Source organism: Lepisma saccharinum, chromosome 2 (assembly GCF_977018435.1).
Source record: "Lepisma saccharinum chromosome 2, izLepSacc3.1, whole genome shotgun sequence".
In the NCBI taxonomy this organism is placed as follows: Eukaryota; Metazoa; Arthropoda; class Insecta; order Zygentoma; family Lepismatidae; genus Lepisma; species Lepisma saccharinum.
The window spans coordinates 59009657-59029346 of NC_139230.1; the positions used below are offsets into that span (position 1 = coordinate 59009657).

A 19690-nucleotide genomic window follows, 5' to 3' on the forward strand; every position below is an offset into this window, starting at 1 on the left:
ACGATCTAAAATTGTCATTCAAGTATTATACATAATTAAGTTAGAAGGTAGAAGTTAGTTTACACCTTGTTCGTTTAATTTAACTGTTTCATTTACTTGTGTTTTGTATTGTGTCCCACCCGTGACACCAAAAAACAATCAATTTCTCCGTAAAGGTAAAGTAAAGTAAAGGTAAAGTGTTCCCCTGTGCATAGCACCACGCCATGAAGGCGTATAGGGGGTGTGGGGGTAACGCCCCACACTTTCTTGATCCGGTCGTGAGTGGGGGTGATGTGATCAGCATCACGCCCCTGACCGCCTTTACCCCCCAGGGTTTCCCCCAGGTACCCATGTTATTCGACGCTGGGTAGGCGCCGGAGCCGCTTCCACCGTTAGAAAAGTTCCCGGATTTGAACCGGCCTTTTTTCGTAAACTGTTGCATTTTCCCTCAACTCCACTAGAATATTAAAAGGTCAATTAACTTCTCTCTTTGTCTTAAATCTTTATTTTTCACCATGCAAAAATTCACAGAAATTAAAATAAATTCCTTATTAAGTGAAGAGGCAGTGTTTCATCTGTCCCACCCATGACACAAAATTGTTCACTTATAACTAAAGCTCAGAAGTTGAGGAAAAATCATTTTTTTTCCGTGTCCAAAGACAAGGCCCAACATAATATATGTTCATTTTGGGTCATTGTAGGCCAGAAAAATGTGGGTTTTATTTGTCCTTTTTTGCCTTTTTCGGCATTTTTTTGGCATGTTGGTCCTTTTTTAGCCTTTTTTAGGTCTTAACTGCCTTTTCTTGCAACTTCAACTACGTTCAACTATGTTTTTACTGCCCATTCTCAATTCGAATCATCATCAGTTCATCACCTCTTAAACATCGCGCTGTAAAGGGCAACTTTCTCTTGTTTTGAAGCTTTCAGCACGGTGTATATGACCAGACAGCACGCACTTGCAAAGATCTCAAGTCAGATAAGGAGGTGCCGTGCATATTCATTAAATATGTAATTAAAACTGAAGTTTATAATTAATTTGGATCACATTTATACATCCTTTTTTCCATTTTTAGGTCCTTTTTTTTATATTTTTAGGTCTTTTTATAGGTCTTTTTTTTGGCAATTTATAGGTCTTCAACTTCCGAGCCCTACTTATAACTACAAATCTGAGAAAGTATTTTAAGGGTAGCTATGTTTAATCAACAGTGTTAAGTTTCATATTTCATTGCACAGAAACTGTAAGGAAAATGTTGCTTAACTATAAGTGGAATAGTTTCTTTAATATAAAAATGTAGTACGCGTGTCCCACCCATGACAATGGAATGCCCCTGATCTATCTTTTAAGAACCTGTAGTTTAGTGTAAAATTTTACCATTTTGTTATTATTTTTATGAACATAAACATTCATGCTCTATTTTTGTAATGTAGAGAAGCATAAATATGCAGTTTCATTTTCGAGGGTAAAACTCACTTAGTTACAAACAAAAAGAAAAAGGTTAATAGATCTTTCATTGTTTCTTCAAGGAACATTTGCAGTTTTGTATTGGATCTGTATGGTTGTGTATTGTCATGCAGGTTTTTGTTATGACAATTTTGCACCATGTGTGCTAGTTTATATCTTTTTGTAGAGTTTTACAGTTCACTTTATGTTAAAAATATCGAAACGTGAAATTCCGAAAAGTATTATTAACCCTTTCCAGATGCACCTGAAAATACTAAGTTTTTCCCACAACATTGGGAAGGGGGTTGGGGGTGCTAAATGTGTAATTATTTAAAAAAAATCATGAAATCTACAACACATCCCCTTTCCACAGATACATAATGTGATAAATTTTCTCACATTTATGAATTTTTTACTGTAAAAGTAAAAAAAAATTCAACATTGTAATAACGTTACTGAAAACATATTTTCAATACATAATATAGAAATAATTAATGAAAAATAACCAAAAAACTACATCTTTGGATTGAAATCATCACTAAATGTGAAATCTGAAGTGGAATCCTGGTATAAAAATTTCCACAATGTGCATGTAAATTATTCAATGCTGTTCTCAAGAGCATAAACAAAAGTGCAACCTAATTCAACACAAGTACAAGTAAAATTCAGTAACAAAGAAAACACATCATGTAGCAGTTGGAATTTGAAACACACATGCACAAGAGACGTAGTGCGATTATAGCCTGTTGTTCATTCACAATATAATTTTATAGTGAAGGACAGGATATGCCCATTGCCCAACATATTGGACAGAAACTGTATGATGGTCTATGCTCATTGCTCATCCAGAAAGGGTTAATTATTATAGAGCGAAATTGCCAAATTTGCAGATATTAAATTGATCCCTTAATGAAAGAAAATTTAATTTTTGCAAGTTCATTGTTATTTTAAAAATATATATGTAAAAATGTCACTGTTCTCTTTTTTCAGTGAAACCATTTATCAATAGAGAGAAGCTGCAGAAAGTTGTTATACGTGCTGGGCAGTATGTAAAATTTGATGTTGATGTTAAGGGTGAGCCACCTCCAACAATTACATGGCATTTTGCTGGTAAAGTACTTGAGAGCTCTCCAAAATTGAAAATAGATAATGAAGATTATAACACCAAATTCACATTGGCTGATTCTTCAAGGAAGGAAAGTGGTATATACACAATTAAAGCTGAAAATGCCTCCGGAAAGGATGAAGCTACTGTCGATGTTGTTATACTTGGTGAGTGAATGAAAATTTTGCAGTATATAGTTGCTGAGATACAGCTATAATGTTATTTGTTATTATTTTTGATTTATCACTTACTACGTTTATAGCAATAGCATTAGTTTGTATAATGATAGTATTGCACAATCTAATATTTGTGCAATGTCATTGTGAATTTACAGATGGCTTTTTAAGCATGAATCTGCACATATAAACTTATATTGTTGATTTTTTATAATCTTTTTTTTCAATGATGTAGCTAACAATTAGTGGTAGCTAAAAATGATTGCACACTTACTGCATTCCATAAATTGTTGAGTGAAACTGATGCTATTTTATTTTTTCAGACAAACCTGGCAAACCTGAAGGTCCTTTGGATGTCAGTGATGTACACAAAGAAGGTTGCAAGTTGAAGTGGAACAAGCCAAAAGATGATGGTGGTCTACCTCTTACTGGATATGTAGTTGAAAAAATGGATGTCATCTCAGGTCGCTGGGTGCCAGTAGGGACAACCACACCAGACAGAACAGACATAGAAGTTAAAGGTCTTGAACCTAATAAGAAGTACCAATTTAGAGTAAAGGCAGTCAATGAAGAAGGAGAATCAGAACCTCTTGAAACAGACTCAGCAATACTTGCAAAGAATCCATTTGGTAAGTGTTTTCTTTCTCTAGTGATTTATTATTGTTGTGATATACATGGCAGTTAGTTGTTGAGAGAGAGAGAGTGCGTGACAGTGAGTGAATATATTGTTTCAAGTATTATCCTTACATGTACTTCAATTCATTCTTGTCATTGCTTGTATTATTATAATGATGATAATCTGCAATTACATTTGAAAATAGCTCACTGACTTAAAAAAACACATTCTAATGTTTTTTCTAAATGGATGTGAAATATATGGTCATTTTTACTGTCATTGTGAGATATGTGTACATGGTTCTTCCTGTTCCTTTTTAGATCCTCCAGCTCGTCCTGGCTTGCCAGAAATAATTGATTGGAGTGAAAATATGGTTAAATTGAAGTGGGAGCCTCCTATCAGAGATGGTGGTGCTCCAATTACAGGTAATATTTTGTTTCGTTGTATTAAATTTTTAACATTTGATATTATAGTAGTTGAATATATGCAAGGAATAAGTCTTCTGTTAGAATGCATGTTATATTGTATTTACTTTGGAAGAATACAAGGGTCGTTCAAGGTTGACCGGGACTTTTATTTCTGCAGAGGAAATAGGTAGCAGAAGAAACACCAAACTATGTCAGTTTTTCAGAGTATTCTCCGTCCGCGCCGAGGCACGGTTGCCATCGTTCTGGCAGCTCCCGAATTCCTTTGGCGTAGAAAGAACTTGGTTGTTGTCGTAGCCACTGGAGGACATCGCTCCGCAGCGCTTCGTGTGTCGTGAATTTCTTCCCTCCCAGATGGTCTTTAAGGGGTGCAAACAAATGATAATCACTGGGGGCTAAATCCGGACTGTAGGGGGGATGGGGCAGAACTTCCCAGCGCATGTCGGCCAGAGTTGTTGTTGTCACATTGCCCGTGTGAGGGCGGGCATTGTCATGGAGAAGAATGACATTTCCAGACAATATCCCAGGTCTTTTCTTGCGAATGGACTTTCGTACAGCACCACTCAACAATGTGGAGTAATACTGGGCATTAATCGTGCTCCCTTTCTCCTGAAAATCCACATGGATAACACCCTTCATGTCCCAGAAGACACTTGCCATGATCTTTCCAGCGGACGGCTGCGTTTTGCTTTTCTTGGGGGGGCGGGGAACCTTTATGCCGCCACTCCATGCTGCGTCTTTTGGTCTCTGGGGTTGAATTGTGCAACCATGTTTCATCACACGTGATGATGGATTGCAACAATTCATCACCTTCTGCTCGAAACCGATTCAGAAGCTGTCCACTGTCCTGCGTGTCCACTTCTGATCGAATGTCAGCTGGCGGGGAACCCACCTTGCACAGATTTTGCGGAAGCGTAAGTGGTCGTGAATGATTGTCTCAACACTCCCGACACTGATATTCACCTCGGCAGCAATATCCCGCACTGTTACTCACCGGTTCTCAAGAAACATTTGCTCAACACGTGCGATATTCACTGGTATGACTGCAGTCGGGCGAATGTGTCCATGTGCTTCATTTGTCACCAGCTCCCGTCCTTCGCGAAACTGCTCACACCATTCGTACACTCTTGTCCGTGACATCGTTTGTTCACCATACTGTGCTTTCAATCGTCTGAAAATTTCAGCTGGTTTCACTTTCTCCTTCACGAGAAATTTGATTACACACCGCTGCTCCACAGCCACAGACACACTGCTTGCCACCATATTCGCTGCAACTGCTGCGCATGCGCGAAATACGTCATGCCGGGCGCTAGTTACTCGCGAAGGAATACATTACGTCACCCGCACGTTTCATCATGATCCGGCTATTCATCGATTTTTTACGTACGAAAATCCCGTTCAACCTTGAACGACCCTTGTACTTCCTACAAATTCAGAACATTTCAGCCAAATCTTGAGAATTTTAGACAAACTTCCTATTGAAAATCTAGTCACTGGTACTTTAGCTTATGTTTTACTGGTCATTTTGGTGTAAATACAACCCCAAATAAGTGATTCACTCACATAAGTTATTTATATATTTTTATTTGAATTGATAGTGAGTAAAACGCACCATTGTAATATGTTCGCAAATAAGTGCACAAGTTTATAATTCCATTTACATTTTGTGGTAGAAATAAGTAACATTAAATATTGAAGAAAAATAATAAATATTCGTATTTATATGTATTTATCTTCCCTCTACCTACTTTTATTCTGTCAGTATTAACAAAATATTTCCTATACTTTGTTTGATCAAAGATTACTTGTGAGAGATTAAATAGTTCTAGGCTGTGCCAAATGTGCTTCAAGTTATATACAGTCTCCTTGATGGTGTAGCAGTAACACCATTGCATTGTAATTAAAGGGTCCCAGGTTTGATCCTAGTGGAGGCACAAAGTTGCTTGGATCCCACTTTAAACTGCAGGTTCAGTCCTGATTAGTCTACCTGTGCATAAAGTAGGCTTAAATAAACTTTGACAAACTTTTCAGTGAATACAAAGAAAATTCTTGCTGAATTTATTTAACAAACTTTTGTACTTAACAGCTCTCATTATAAACAGTAAATTCCAGTCAGTTTTAATGAAATTCATGATCCTTTTGTTTACGTTTTGTCTAAGATGTTTGACTTTTCATGCAAAAGTATTTGGGCTTAACCATGGTTGTTCATGTTCTTTCGTTAGGCTATGTGATTGAAATGATAGATAAATTTGGATCAACATGGCTGAAAGCTGCCGAAGTACAAGGAAATGTCTGTCAGGGAGTTGTAAATAAACTTGAAGAAGGAAACCAGTATCAATTCCGTGTCCGTGCTGTTAACAAAGCAGGACAAAGTGAGCCAAGTGAAGAAACAAGTCCACATACTGCTAAGGCACGATTCTGTAAGTAGCATTTGACACATTTTCAGTATTCCGTATGGTCTTGAGAAGGTAAGAATTTACAATATAAAGAAAGTCTCTAATTCACTCCATACTTCTTATACTAACTTCTTATGCACTCCTAGTGACGTATCTCAAGTTACGAGACGGGGGTCGCGTGTTAAAATTGTACATTTACTTGTAGAAGTTGTAAAATAACGTTGTTATTTACCGCGATAATTCTCCATAAAGAAACACGGGCACAATCTTCCATGTCAGAACAAATGACGTTCAAAATTCCTTGTGCTGTCTACAGCATTGCCACACTGTTCAGAGCATTGGTCGTTGAAAGTGATTTAATTTAGGCGAATGGAGGCAAGCGAAAGTCACATTAAATGCTAGTGGAACAAAGATTTTTTTTTACTCTGGTTACCTCGCCAAATACATGTTCATCAAAATATGCATTCAGTTACAATGTGACCGCACATTAGAATTCTTCAAGCTTGCCGGAATGTTATACAATCCCACAAACGGCAACCTGCGAGATGAAGATGACGATGTTGACCCTGAGAACCCCGAGGTAGGGGAACATGTGGAATGCGAGCTTTAATTACAGGTAAGTTTGGCAACAGTGCTTTAACATTGATTTCAGGAAAGTATGGCATCTCCGGTAGTGATGAAACATTGTTGGTCAGTTACGTGCTACAAAACTAGGAATTCCTTATTGAAAGTGATCATTGGCCCACAAACCATTCAGGTAATGTTAGGTTAGGTTTAGTTAGGTTAGGCAAGCATAGTTATAATATTTCGTTCGTAAAAATATGCAAATACTCCACCGCTGATTTCAGGAAAAATGGCGTGTTCCGTGAAACATTGTTCGTCGTTTACGTGCTACAAAACTAGGAATTCCTTATTGAAAGTGATTATTGGCCCACAAACCATTCACGGAAGGTTAGGTTAGGTTAAGTTGGGTTAGGCAAGCATAGTTATAACATTTCGTTTCTAAAACTTATAACATTTCGTTCGTAAAACTACGGATATACACCTATATATAAATTTAAAAAAAAAACGTTTTTTTTTTTTTCAAATTTCGAGATGTGACCCCCAATTTTTAACAACAGATTTGTGATTAGGAGGCCAAAATTAGTTAGTATACCGAAAATTAAAAAAATTGGAGACTTTCTCTATATTGTAAATTCGCTCCCTTGAGAATTACAATCACACATAAGGAATCATATAGATTAGATAAGCAAAAGTCTATACTTTAGTCTCGTCCCACCATTTACTGAAAATGGTCTAGCAAAGTAAATTTATGCATGGAATCAGGACACTGTTGTTAACAGTTCCAGTGCACTTTCAGAGCTGACTAATATTTGTTTCTATTGTTTCATGTGGATTTTAATGCTAGCTTAAGCACAACATAAATTGTCCCAATCAGCCTGTATATGTGTTGATAGGAATCGACAATCAAAAGTTGCTATCAACCAGAACTAAAAAGGTTAAAAGAGTTACTACTTGATGAGTATTAATTTAATGCGTTATATATTAATTGGTCACTGTAGAAGTGTGTTTAAGTAAATAATAGATATATTAGTGCTAAGCATAAAAGATTGAATACTTAATTATTGCATAGAAATCATCTTGAGTGGCCAGTCCACTTGTGTATACAAATCAACAGTCAATATGTTGTAACCCATCAGTATATCTGAAATTCTTTGAGTTGCAAGTTGAATTTAGTACATGCACAAACTTTCCAGATATTAGTTCATTATTTCATTGTATTAATTAGTATGTTTACCTGTCCATATGAGCCAGTAGTCAATGACCTCCTTTCAACATTTATGAAATTGCATTACCTACGAAGATAATATTATGTGGATTCTAAGACATACAAAATACTTCTAATTAGTTGTTCTCAATATACTGTGATTGGTCAAGTATATGTAGTGAAAGTTTGATTTTTATTGAATAAATATTTCCTTAAGTATTAAACTTGTTAAGTAAAGTGCACAAAAAAATAATCCCGTTACTATTTTCATTTCATCTTTACAGTGAAGCCATACATTGATCGTACTAATGTACAAAATATTACATTGAAAGTTGGTCAAGTAGTAAATCTGGATATAAATATAATTGGTGAGCCTCCACCAGCAGTTGCATGGACTTTTAATGGAAAGGTAAGCATTTATAATTCAGAACAGTAATATTAATTCCTGTTGCTTCATTATATGAATGTGGATATTTTTGTGCTACAAAAAAAAATATTGAATTAAGAAGTAAGAAATTTCATTTTATATCGGCATGATATACACTAACATATTGTGTTATTTTGTTTAGTGTGTTGTTCTGGTGAACATTTCCCATACCACCATGAGTTGCGTAAATTGCAACTACATCTATCTGAATTTCATAGGGCCTGAGAATGATAGATAATGAAACACAAAATAATCAACATTGTTCTGGTATTAACTGCAATTATACTTCAAAATCCTGTTGCAAATCTAGCAAATTCGCCCATCAGTAGAAAGGTTCTTCAAAATGTGTTTTTCTAGGCTTTGAATCCTATCTCTTGCCCCTAAAATTTATTATGTATTACAGCTATAGGCCATTATCATAATAGTGGGTTTTGAACATGCACTAATAAAATACACTCCTGGCAACATGCTGTTTTTCTGTTCAGTACTATGTCATCAGCAAATTATGGAAGATAGCCTCTATGGAGTCATGTATTGTGTAATTCATTCTGGCTAAGTAAAGATATTAAATTAGTTCTATCTTCCCGAAATGTGTAGAAATTTGCAATATTGCAATATATGAAGTAATTGATCACAATCAAGATGATCTTGGCTCAGTACACACTTACCTGGGAGGCTGTACTAAGTCATGTCCTCATCACCATGAAAATCCACCATTCATAGTAGGTGTGGTTCAGTCAACCTATGTCTTCCAATATGGAGACCTGTCTCTTAAAAGAAAGAGAGTATGACATGGCTTTGATATTTATTAAATATTGGTGTTTAAGTGTACAAGGTACAGGGTGTTGAAAATGAAAAAAAAATTGTGTGCCTCTAACTTGCATTCTAATTAACACAGAAAACTCAGGTTTTAATTTTAAAAAATGACTTAGAAATGGTTACTGTCACTAAACTCTTGATAAAATATTGCACATCATACCAATATGTTAGAGTTGTTCCAATTGTATACAAATACAATACAGACATCACCTTAAGGTGACGTTCCTTTCTTGCAGAAAATCCATGCCTTGGATGAACCTGAGGCATAGAATATGAGGCTCATCCTCATAGCATGTTATACTGATCACACCACGATGAGGCCAGCTCTAATGTAAATCTAGCAGATCTTTTGCTGCTTAGTCTTCACTACAATACCTAGTCTTACCATAAATACTGTCACAAAGTTTTAAGTAAATTGACACAAAATGCTGAGAGATATTTTAATATCCTAATAACATTACTGAAATGGATGCATGACAAATCAAAATCACAAATCAATATTCATAATGGCCGCCCTTAGCACGCACACATTCCGTAAGTCTTTGTGGCCACACATCAATTGAATTACGCAACACATCAACTGGAAAATGAGAACTGCCTTCAGAAGAGACCGACCACTTTAAACTTTCAATATTGGGATGTCTCTTCTTACAAGCCATCTCCTGAAGCTTGGACCACAATTTGTAGTCCAAAGGGTATAGGTCCGGACTTGCAGAAGTCCAATCTAAAGTGGAAATGAAGTCTGGAACATTTGCTATGAGGGCACACTCCATTTCTGTGAAAAAGGGGTAAAAACATCAGCCAAAGTGTACCAGCAGACAGTGCTTGAGAGACTAGTCAAGAATGTCAACAACACTCTCTTCCATGGTCAGAACTGGAGCTTCTAGCATGATTCAGCCCCAACATATGGGGCCCGAACAACACAGCAGTGGCTGGAAGCAAATGTACCAGTCTTAATTTTTACTTCTGATTGGCCTTCTGCAAGTCCGGACCTATACCCTTTGGACTACAAATTGTGGTCCAAGCTTCAGGAGATAGCTTGCAAGAAGAGACATCCCAATATTGAAAGTTTAAAGCGGTCCCTTCTGAAGGCAGTTGCTCATTTTCCAGTCGATGTGTTGCGTAATTCAATTGATGCATGGCCACAAAGACTTATGGAATGTGTGCGTGCTAAGCATGGCCATTTTGAATAATGATTTGTGATTTTGATTTGTCATGCATCCATTTCAGTAATGTTATTAGGATATTACAATATCTCTCAGCATTTTGTGTCAAGTTACTTAAAACTTTGTGAGAGTATTTATGGTAAGACTAGGTATATGGCATGCCTTCTTCATATTACTTGCCATTTTGTTACACTAACCTCTGTGACCTGCGTGGTGGAGTGGTTAGCACTACATACCAGGGATCCCAGGTTTAAATACCAAACTGGGCATAGGTGTTCTTTGGGAGTGCTTCTTCGTCAATTTTATCATATTATCACTCATCTTCATTGTTGCAATTAGCCAAAAGAGGCAGAAAAGTGATGCTAAATAATAATAATAATAATAATAAAAGACAGATCATTTGGCAGAAATGTAGCAAGCACATGATGAGTGTGAATAAAGCATGAAGAATTTTCCTGTTCATTGATGCCTTGCACATTGTTGTATCATAAATGATTAATTCATACTAAATATGTAAAGTAGTTTCATTCTTTTTTATGCACTCTGTATTTTACACCTGTCTAAAAAAATCAGGTTACTCTAATTTCACATAGATCATAATCTGTTATAATATTAATATAAAACTTGAAATAATGTCTTAGTAGATGTAGATTTATTTATAAGAATATAAAGACATAAACTTTCTTTTTCAGGAACTGATAACGGAGGACCAAATTCGTGTTGACAGTGGTGACTACAATACAAAGTTCCTTATTATGAGAGCCAAAAGAGCACACAGTGGAAAATATGTTATAAATGCTAAGAATTCTGTTGGAGAAGACACAGCTGAATTTGAAATTCTAGTACTAGGTAAGATTTTCAGTTATTTGTTGGAGGTAAAATTAGTAAATAACATCATATATATGCTAAATTAAAAAAATAAGTACTTTTAGTCACAGATCAAAATTACTCAAAGCAGCAAAATTTGAAAATATTTCATTTATTATAATCCTAATGTCTTGCAATAGTCCTAGTTATGTCAGTAAGAACTGATGAATGAAATAATGCATGGAAGTTGGGTCAGGACCACAGAGAAGGAATTAAGTGCAATACGAAGGAAATAGTCTGTTGTAAGAACCTACTAAAATTTTTGTCCACTGTTGACTTTCAAAGGAATGACAATGAACCTGATCTTTGAATTTTTTGAGATGTCTAGGTTTCAAGTGTCTAACTGTAGTCCTTCTCCAGGACTCAACATTAGAAAATATATGTGTATTGTGACATATTAAAATTTGGTAGTCTTCTTTGAACTCCATGTTTGGTTCAGTCACCAAATGGTATTAGGCATAAGCCAAGTATAATATATATATAATGTATGTGTGTCTAAGAACAAGTACTTTAAATAAATGAGCCTTACACAGTAGAACTTAGATTATACATTTTTCAAGGGACTGAGGCTAAAGAAAGCCACCGCAGGTTTGAATCCTAGCTTGGGCATGGATGTTCTTTTGCAGGCATACTCATTTATCTATTTTATTTAATCATCATTCATTCTCATTGTCCAGATTAGCCAAAATGGCAGTAAAGTTATGCAAAATATGAAAAAGAAAAATCACAGACACCAAGGAACTTTTAATGTGGGAAAATATAAATTCCAGGAATACGTTATAATATATTGCTTTATTGGGATCAGGAAAGTGAGACTATTAAGTCCAAGAATGTAAAATTGGGATTTCAGTTCATTTTTGGCATTTAGTTGAAAGCCTCTGGTTCCTTTCAATTTGATTGGAGAACATTAGCTGCTACTAAGAAGTATTTTTTATCTACCAAACACAAAAGAAAACCGTAGTAGAGTCACTAGCATTGCCAGGTTTATGCAGTAGTAAGTACATTCTCACATGTCATTGTTAACATAAATTTTTGTATGTATAATTTTTACAGTGGTTTGCATAACACTAAACTGTCAATGCTTGGTGAGTTTTCCTTCTTCTTGATGGATAATGTGTTTCAAGCTTCAGGACATAATTTGTACATAGTTGTCCTGAAAAAGTTAGCAGCTGCAACTGAACATAAATATGGATATTTGATTTATTGAAAGCGAAGTTCAACAAGGTAGAATTTAAATTAACCCATTTTCATTGTATCTGGTACTAGTGAAATTATTAAATTACTATCACTGGTAATTTCAGGTAAACTTTATAATTTCCTTTTAAAAATTGTTTGTACTTAAAGACATACTTGCAACTATCAATATTTACTAAATATATTTTTTGTTATTTCTCTAAAGGTAAACCAACTAAACCTAAAGGCCCACTAGATGTATCAGATGTAACCAAAAATGGCTGTAAACTGAAATGGAAAAAGCCAGATGATGATGGTGGATCTCCTATAGAATATTATGAAATTGAGAAATTGGATCCTTTAACAGGACAGTGGCTTCCATGTGGCAAATCTACAGAACCTGAAGCTAATGTTACAGGTTTACAGGAAGGTAAACCATACAAGTTCCGTGTAAAAGCTGTGAACAAGGAAGGAGAATCAGAAGAATTGGAAACAGATGGAACAATAATTGCTAAGAATCCATTCGGTAAGTGTGAGTTCTAAAATTAATTTTTAAAATGTTTGAAAAGGTAACAAAAAAGCCTATTCTTATATTTTGAAATGTAACTTACTGATCTTGCAAAACTGGAAACCATAATTCAAAACACTGGCTTGATGGTTGAGCACATGCAGTTGTCTGCTTTTAAAGCTTCTGAGTTCGAATCTCAGCTTGGGCATGGGTCTTCTTTGTGATTGTCCTTTCATCTATTTCATCTAATCATCACTCATCGTCATTTTTACAATTAGCCAAAAGTGACAGAGAAGTGACATAAAATAAATGAAAAAAGTTCCAAAGATTTTTAAAGGTCTAGAAAACAAGTGAAATACTATTTTTTTTTTTTAAAGAAAGAAAGTTCTCCTTAGTAAACTTCAGCAGGAACAAACAAGGAGAAATACATATATTTGATGCAAAGAAAGCTTGCATTACCATTAAATTTTACAGCTTTTTGAAATATAACAACAAAATTTGTAAACACTGTTAACCCTTTGAATCCCAGCCTATAGATAGAGAGCAGAATCCCATGACCATGCTATGCGGAGAGCATTAGGCAACACCCAGCGATAGTGCAAACAAATCATCTATCACATTGTTTGCTAATTCCATAATTTTTGTATTCAAATGATTAGAATTAACATTATTCAGTCCCCCATCAGACACATGTAAAGGGGTGTTGAAAAACAAATGAACACAAGAAAAAATGTGAAAATCCAAACTATATAGAAAAATTGAATACAGTGTGTGGCTAACATAAACTATGTGTGGTATTCTTCTAAATTTTGTGAGGCTGCAAATGCCAGGTTCATCTTTACATCCAGCATACATCGTTCAAGTGTCCTTCCTGCGACCTTGTTTTGTGCAAACTCTGCATGGTTTCTGTTTCCTTTTTTTTTCTGTCCTAACGGAGGATGCTGCATGAAGCTTCCCTCTTCTTCTGATAATTCACAAAAAACAGCATTGTATTTACAGAGAAGTTCATTACATGTTTGTAAAATAAAATCCTTCATCCTTACTTTCCTGACAAGAGTTCTTTGAAACAGTACTCTCGCATTCAGAAGCATCCTTGCAGCCATGTGGATTCCAAATTTTTTGAACCAGGTATATGATTTTCTGGCAGGGTTATAGGGATCAAGATTTTGATCAGTTGCATCTACTGATTCCATTACTTCATTGTACTTCTCAATGTGCGATGGTTTGTTCAAATTCTGCACTTTTCTGCCTGCCAAGTGTCGAGTTTTTGCACACATCCCAGCAGTATACCTTGTAGTCAATACATACACATTTCTCTTGTCACAAAATCTCACTAGCAACTGATCCTTGTTGCAAATGAAACAGGATTGACCCTTCTGAAGTGCTTCTGTACATAAGAATTCAGGCACACCATGATTAGTACGTATGGTTCCAGTTATGTAAGTGTTTTTTGTCAGAAGGTATTCTGCCAACCTTGTGGAAAGGTACCAGTTATCGACAACAATATGCCTCCCTTGCTCAAGAAGGTGTTGAGCTAAATATACAACAACATGTTCTGAAACTGGAAGAATATGTGAATCAGGATGACTAGGAATTTCATATAAATCTTTTCCTATGTATAATGTGAAATTCCATGTACATCCACGCATTTCGACTGCACTAGGACACAAACCGAAAAGTTTTAGTCCAAAACATGAACGTTTGTCTTTTATGTACTGCCGAAAATGTAATCTTCCTTTATACAGCTTCAAACATTCTTCTATCACAATGTGTTCACCTGGGTCAACCAACAATTGGCAAGCCTCCCTCAACAAAGCCAAATAATGACCTAGCCGAGTAAGTGGGGCTTTGGGTTTTGCAAGGGCAGGGTCAGAAAGTCACAAAAATTTTAGAATAGATTGGAACATATTTCGGCTCATAATCATGGAAGTAAAAAACTTAGGGCCACTACACAACACACTTGTAGACCAGTAATCACTAATTTCAGGGCAATGTGTTATCTCCTTAAAAACATCAAAGAAAAAATACGTACATTTCTGCAATTGTAACTTGAGACCATAAACTGTCAATATCGGATGATCCGATTTAGCATACTCCATGTAGGCTCTCTTGTTAGTCCATGCACACAAATATTTTACAACATACAAAAAAAATGCTTCAAAACACTTGCCAGGTGTTGACAGTTCCTCAGCCACGGCAGCAGGAAGAAAATCATAGTCATTTTCAAACTGATAACACAGATTCTCATGTGCATCACTGAAAGGATCGTTCACGTATGTCCAATCTCCAACAAACTTTGCCTCATCTTCCACATCGGATATATCTGAATATTCAGACTCACTACAGTCACTCTCCTCTTCTTCCGGAACATAATCCGATGATTTACTATCCTCCTCCTCCATATGTTTCTGCTTTTGTTTTACAAAATATGCAACAAAACAAAGAAACACAGGTCTCCTCAATAGCACGGTTACGTACTTTCAGCAACAGATGGCGTAACGAGCGTGCTTTGCTCATTGCTTGCAATAGTCACGTGCTCAAATGACATCACAGCAACATGCAGACTTTGGTCCTTCCCAACCAGAGGCATTTGTATGTTTTCTTGGCCATTACCATGTAAGAATATTGCCTTTTTGGCCAATAGTACCAGCTATGTATGGGCTGTACGTAGTGGTAGGAGAGCATGCAGGCTTGACTATGTACGGGCCGTATGTAGTGGTAGTCAAGAGGTTAAACATATATCCCAATACAATATTATTATTATTTTGTAAGACAAAACCCATAAGAAATTTCTTGGAAGTTCAAGTACTGAACAAAATGTTTGCCATTTCATATCAAATCAGATATGTAAAATTGCATCAGTACATATATGTGCTAATGCTTATCAAATGTAAAAGGGTTAAACTGTAGTAATAATTATTTGTCAGTGTGTTCTATTTAAAATTTAAAGCATGTCCATCAGAAAGAAACATTTTTTGTAATCTGTTTGTTGTTAATGAGGGATAAAGAGATATATTGCTATTTTGTATGTTCAGTTCATTCACCAGTGGCCAGAGTAGTTTTTTGTATCTAGAAATTTCTGTCAATTGGAAGCTGCTATACTAGCAAGTTCTCAATTCTTGACAATCTGTGTCCTGAGCTCTCATTTTTGCTTCTGTATCACAAGATTAATAGGTAAAGGAGTCTGGGCATTACATGAAAGTTCTATTTGTGCAATTGAGTCAGGTTTGTGCCAACAACTATGAATATTTGTCAATTTTTATTTTTTTCATGCAGATCCACCTAGCAAACCAGGAAGACCTGAACCTAGGAACTGGGATAAGGACTTTGTTGAACTTGAATGGAGACCACCAGTGAAAGATGGTGGTGCTCCTATTGAAAAATACATTATACAAATGCGTGATAAGGAAGGCCGAAGTTGGGTTGATGCAATGACTACTCCAGGTGACAGGTAATTGACAATTCATTGTGATAGTTTCATGGAGCATATACTGGCTTGCAATCATATCAACTTTCATTTTGCTATACCAGCCTATTTCAGTATTTCAAGTGTACTCTCATGTGCTACAGATATTTACATCTGGGACAAATATAAAATCACATAGTCAATAAAGAGTACAGTAATGTGTAATTGTCAATAAAATACAAAATTATCTCATCTCAGATAACATGAAGTTATCGCACATTAGAAAGTCAATATGGTAGTGATAGCAGTTTTCATGAAATTAACCTTTGTAGCCACCTTGGTGACCAAGTGCATTGTTGAGCTGTCAGATTTGAGCTTTCCTTTATGAGTTTCCCTTCATCAATTTCATGTAATCATAATTTCATCCTCATCACCACAATTAGCCAAAAGTGGCAGAGAGCAACATACAAATACAAATGTTGCATTTGTAACCTATTACATTCAGAAACACTATAACATAAAATTTCTGGGCATTTCAGTCTGTTGCAAAGGAATTATTTATTTTATCCAGGCTGGAAATTATAATAATGTATTCTCTTGTATTCTTATTTTTCAGGACTGTAGCTCGTGTAACAAGTGTGGATGAAGGGCATGAATATGAATTTAGAATAGTGGCTGTCAATAAAGCAGGACCAAGTGAACCAAGTGACCCATCAAAATCAGTTGTAGCGAAACCACGTTTCTGTAAGTCTCCTTTTATTTTGTATCAAAATATGGAAGTAGATGATAATTTGACAGATGGTCATGTAATTTAAAACTTCATGAGATAAGCTAATTTTGTCTATATTATGAACGTAATTCTAGCACTTCTTGTATCATATTCTCAACATTAACCTGTCAGGCAGCCCTTTAAAGTTTGAAATAAGTATCACAGCATTGGATAGTTTGTAAAACTGTCAAGTAGAATGCATGACATTGATAAAACTTAAAATGACTTATTGACTTTGGCAAAGTGGTTGGGTGTAGTGGAGTGGTCACTACAGATTTTCATTGGAAGCTGGTTTCTTAAATGTCGTAATGTTTATGGTTTGATTTTGGTACACCAGTTGAATGATGATGCTCAATATTAGGTTTTAGCCCTGCATCCATAATGAGAGCTACTTTTGCATTTTAAAACCTAAGAGCAAAAAAAGTTTAACCATGCGTTGCTTCACACCTTGATGCTAGGATCTAAGATGTTCATGGTGCCATCTTTGTCCATATACGTGGGTTGGAGATTTAATAGTGGCAACACTGCTGTATACCCGCCATGAAATGGAATCGGTACTTCTCGCTTATACCACATATTAGTGTGATACCTAACCTACCTCGCAGTAAATGGACTCTTCCTTCCAACATTAGGTACATGCGCAGAGATGAGAGGAATAGAATATCATTGGAGTTGGCAGTCTAAAGTTGTGCAGTTGTGTAGTTGTGTATGGTGATTCTCATGTACGACTTTGATGGTGTTATCTTAACGCATACCGTACCTCAAGGACAAACCATCAAAGCACAGTATTAATGTTCATTTTGGGAACATAACCTGCAACCTGCATTGTGAAACAAGAGGCTGAATCCTCCCATCACTTTGCAGTACAATGCTAGGGCACATGTAGCACGATCAGCAACCTGAGGCTGATTTGTTAGCTCGATGGGGCTGGCAGGTGCTCTACCTGCCCCTGTGACTTTGATTGTGACTAAGCATTCGCTTTCGAACTGTTCCAGAGATTCTACAGGCAATAGACATGCTTTTCTAACCACCAACAGAAGAGGCGCTGCTACAGGTATACTACAACTTCCGCTGGCAGTGGGTTGTATACAATACTGGTGACTACATCGAAGGGCTGTAATAATTTCACAGACGTATCTCTTTCATATCATTTGTAAATAAATGGTTGCCACTATTAAATCTCCAACCCACGTGTATTGTAAATGTGAGTCTGAGGTAGATCATTCCTAAGTTTCTCCTGGAAAAAGTCTAGTTCCTCTGCTTTGGATATGAATAATGTTCACGTAGTGTTCAATGTAAGCTGTATTAAGGTTTTGGTTTATTTGTTTCACATTTATAAATATGTATGTTCTGGTTATCACATGCATAAATATGTTCTTTCTCAAAATTGTATGACATCTGTAAAACATGTTTTTCTCAATATTTCTGCTTATGTTGTTGTTTTTCACCCATGTCATCATCCTATTGGCCATATAGTTGTGATGTTATTCCTAAGTTGGCAAGCCAGGAGAAAATTTTTGAATGAATGTATTGTAGAGCATCAAAGTTTAGATATCAGGGATGCATGTTGCTTATGATAGACATCAATAGAAATTCAGTAGTTCAAAATAACTCTTTGGGCACATATACTATTGTGATAAATGACACCTACACTCCTATATATTTAAAATATTATTATCATTATCATCCTCATCACCATCGCACACAAAAACCTTGTCATGAAGATTTGAATGTTAAAACTCAGCACTGCAGCATTTATCTGTAAAAATGTGTATATGTGGTTGGGGGAGGTGCATATGTATAGTGTTTTATTTACAATATATCAGATTACATATTCCAGCAATTTGTTAAAATTAATGTTTAGAAATGCATTTTGATTAGATAATATATATTGCATTTGATATCTTACATTTACAGTGGCTCCATACATTGATCGTAAGAATTTGCAGAAGAAGGTAATTCATAGTGGCCAAATGCTACGCATTGAAGCAGATGTGAAAGGTGAACCACCACCAAAAATTACATGGACATTAAAGGAACAAGTCTTAAGATCTCAAGAAAGGTACAGTTATGCCAAGAAACACTTGTTAATTAGAATATAAGTTAGTATATTGTGTATGTTGTGGAACTCTCATTTTAGATTTATAAATTGTCCCACATTATATATATATATTAGGGATGGGCCGATATGAAATTTTGGCCGATACTGATAAAGTACCGATATAAAATTTACCGATACCGATAACCGATATTCTACCGATCCGATATAAAATTAGAAATGGTCCTTGAAGAACCTGAAATGATCATTGGTCTCCTTAATAAATGCATGTTTCAAGGTAACTGCAGTGCAAAAGAAGTTGAATATTTAGACATTTACCTTTTTAGAAAGAAGGGCATGGAGATTATCCATAAAAATTACAACAAAATGTTAGAATTTTGCACTAAATTATAAGATATTTATCGATATATCGGATCGGTAAAATTACCGATAAACCAATACACCGATATGCCTATATCGGCCGATACCGATAGAGTACCGATTAATGGGTCCCATCCCTAATATATATATATTTCAATTTTCTGATCCCAATAAAAAAGTGATTCATATTACATTTCTTTCATTATAAATTTTAGACTATTGTTCACTGA

The 19690-nt window shown here is 35.7% G+C and overlaps 1 protein-coding gene across 16 annotated transcripts in view; it reads left to right on the top strand.

Moving 5' to 3' along the window:
- bt (projectin protein bent) overlaps positions 1-19690 on the top strand; it is a 486238-nt gene that overhangs the window by 328567 nt on the left and 137981 nt on the right. For all 16 annotated transcript variants that reach the window (XM_083117398.1, XM_083117403.1, XM_083117397.1 and 13 more), the window contains 10 exons: positions 2411-2692; positions 3025-3330; positions 3638-3742; positions 5965-6162; positions 8191-8315; positions 11011-11167; positions 12585-12884; positions 16143-16317; positions 16889-17016; positions 18959-19103. In XM_083117398.1, the coding sequence (XP_082973524.1) occupies positions 2411-2692; positions 3025-3330; positions 3638-3742; positions 5965-6162; positions 8191-8315; positions 11011-11167; positions 12585-12884; positions 16143-16317; positions 16889-17016; positions 18959-19103 (1921 nt within the window). The remainder of the gene's footprint in view (positions 1-2410; positions 2693-3024; positions 3331-3637; positions 3743-5964; positions 6163-8190; positions 8316-11010; positions 11168-12584; positions 12885-16142; positions 16318-16888; positions 17017-18958; positions 19104-19690) is intronic.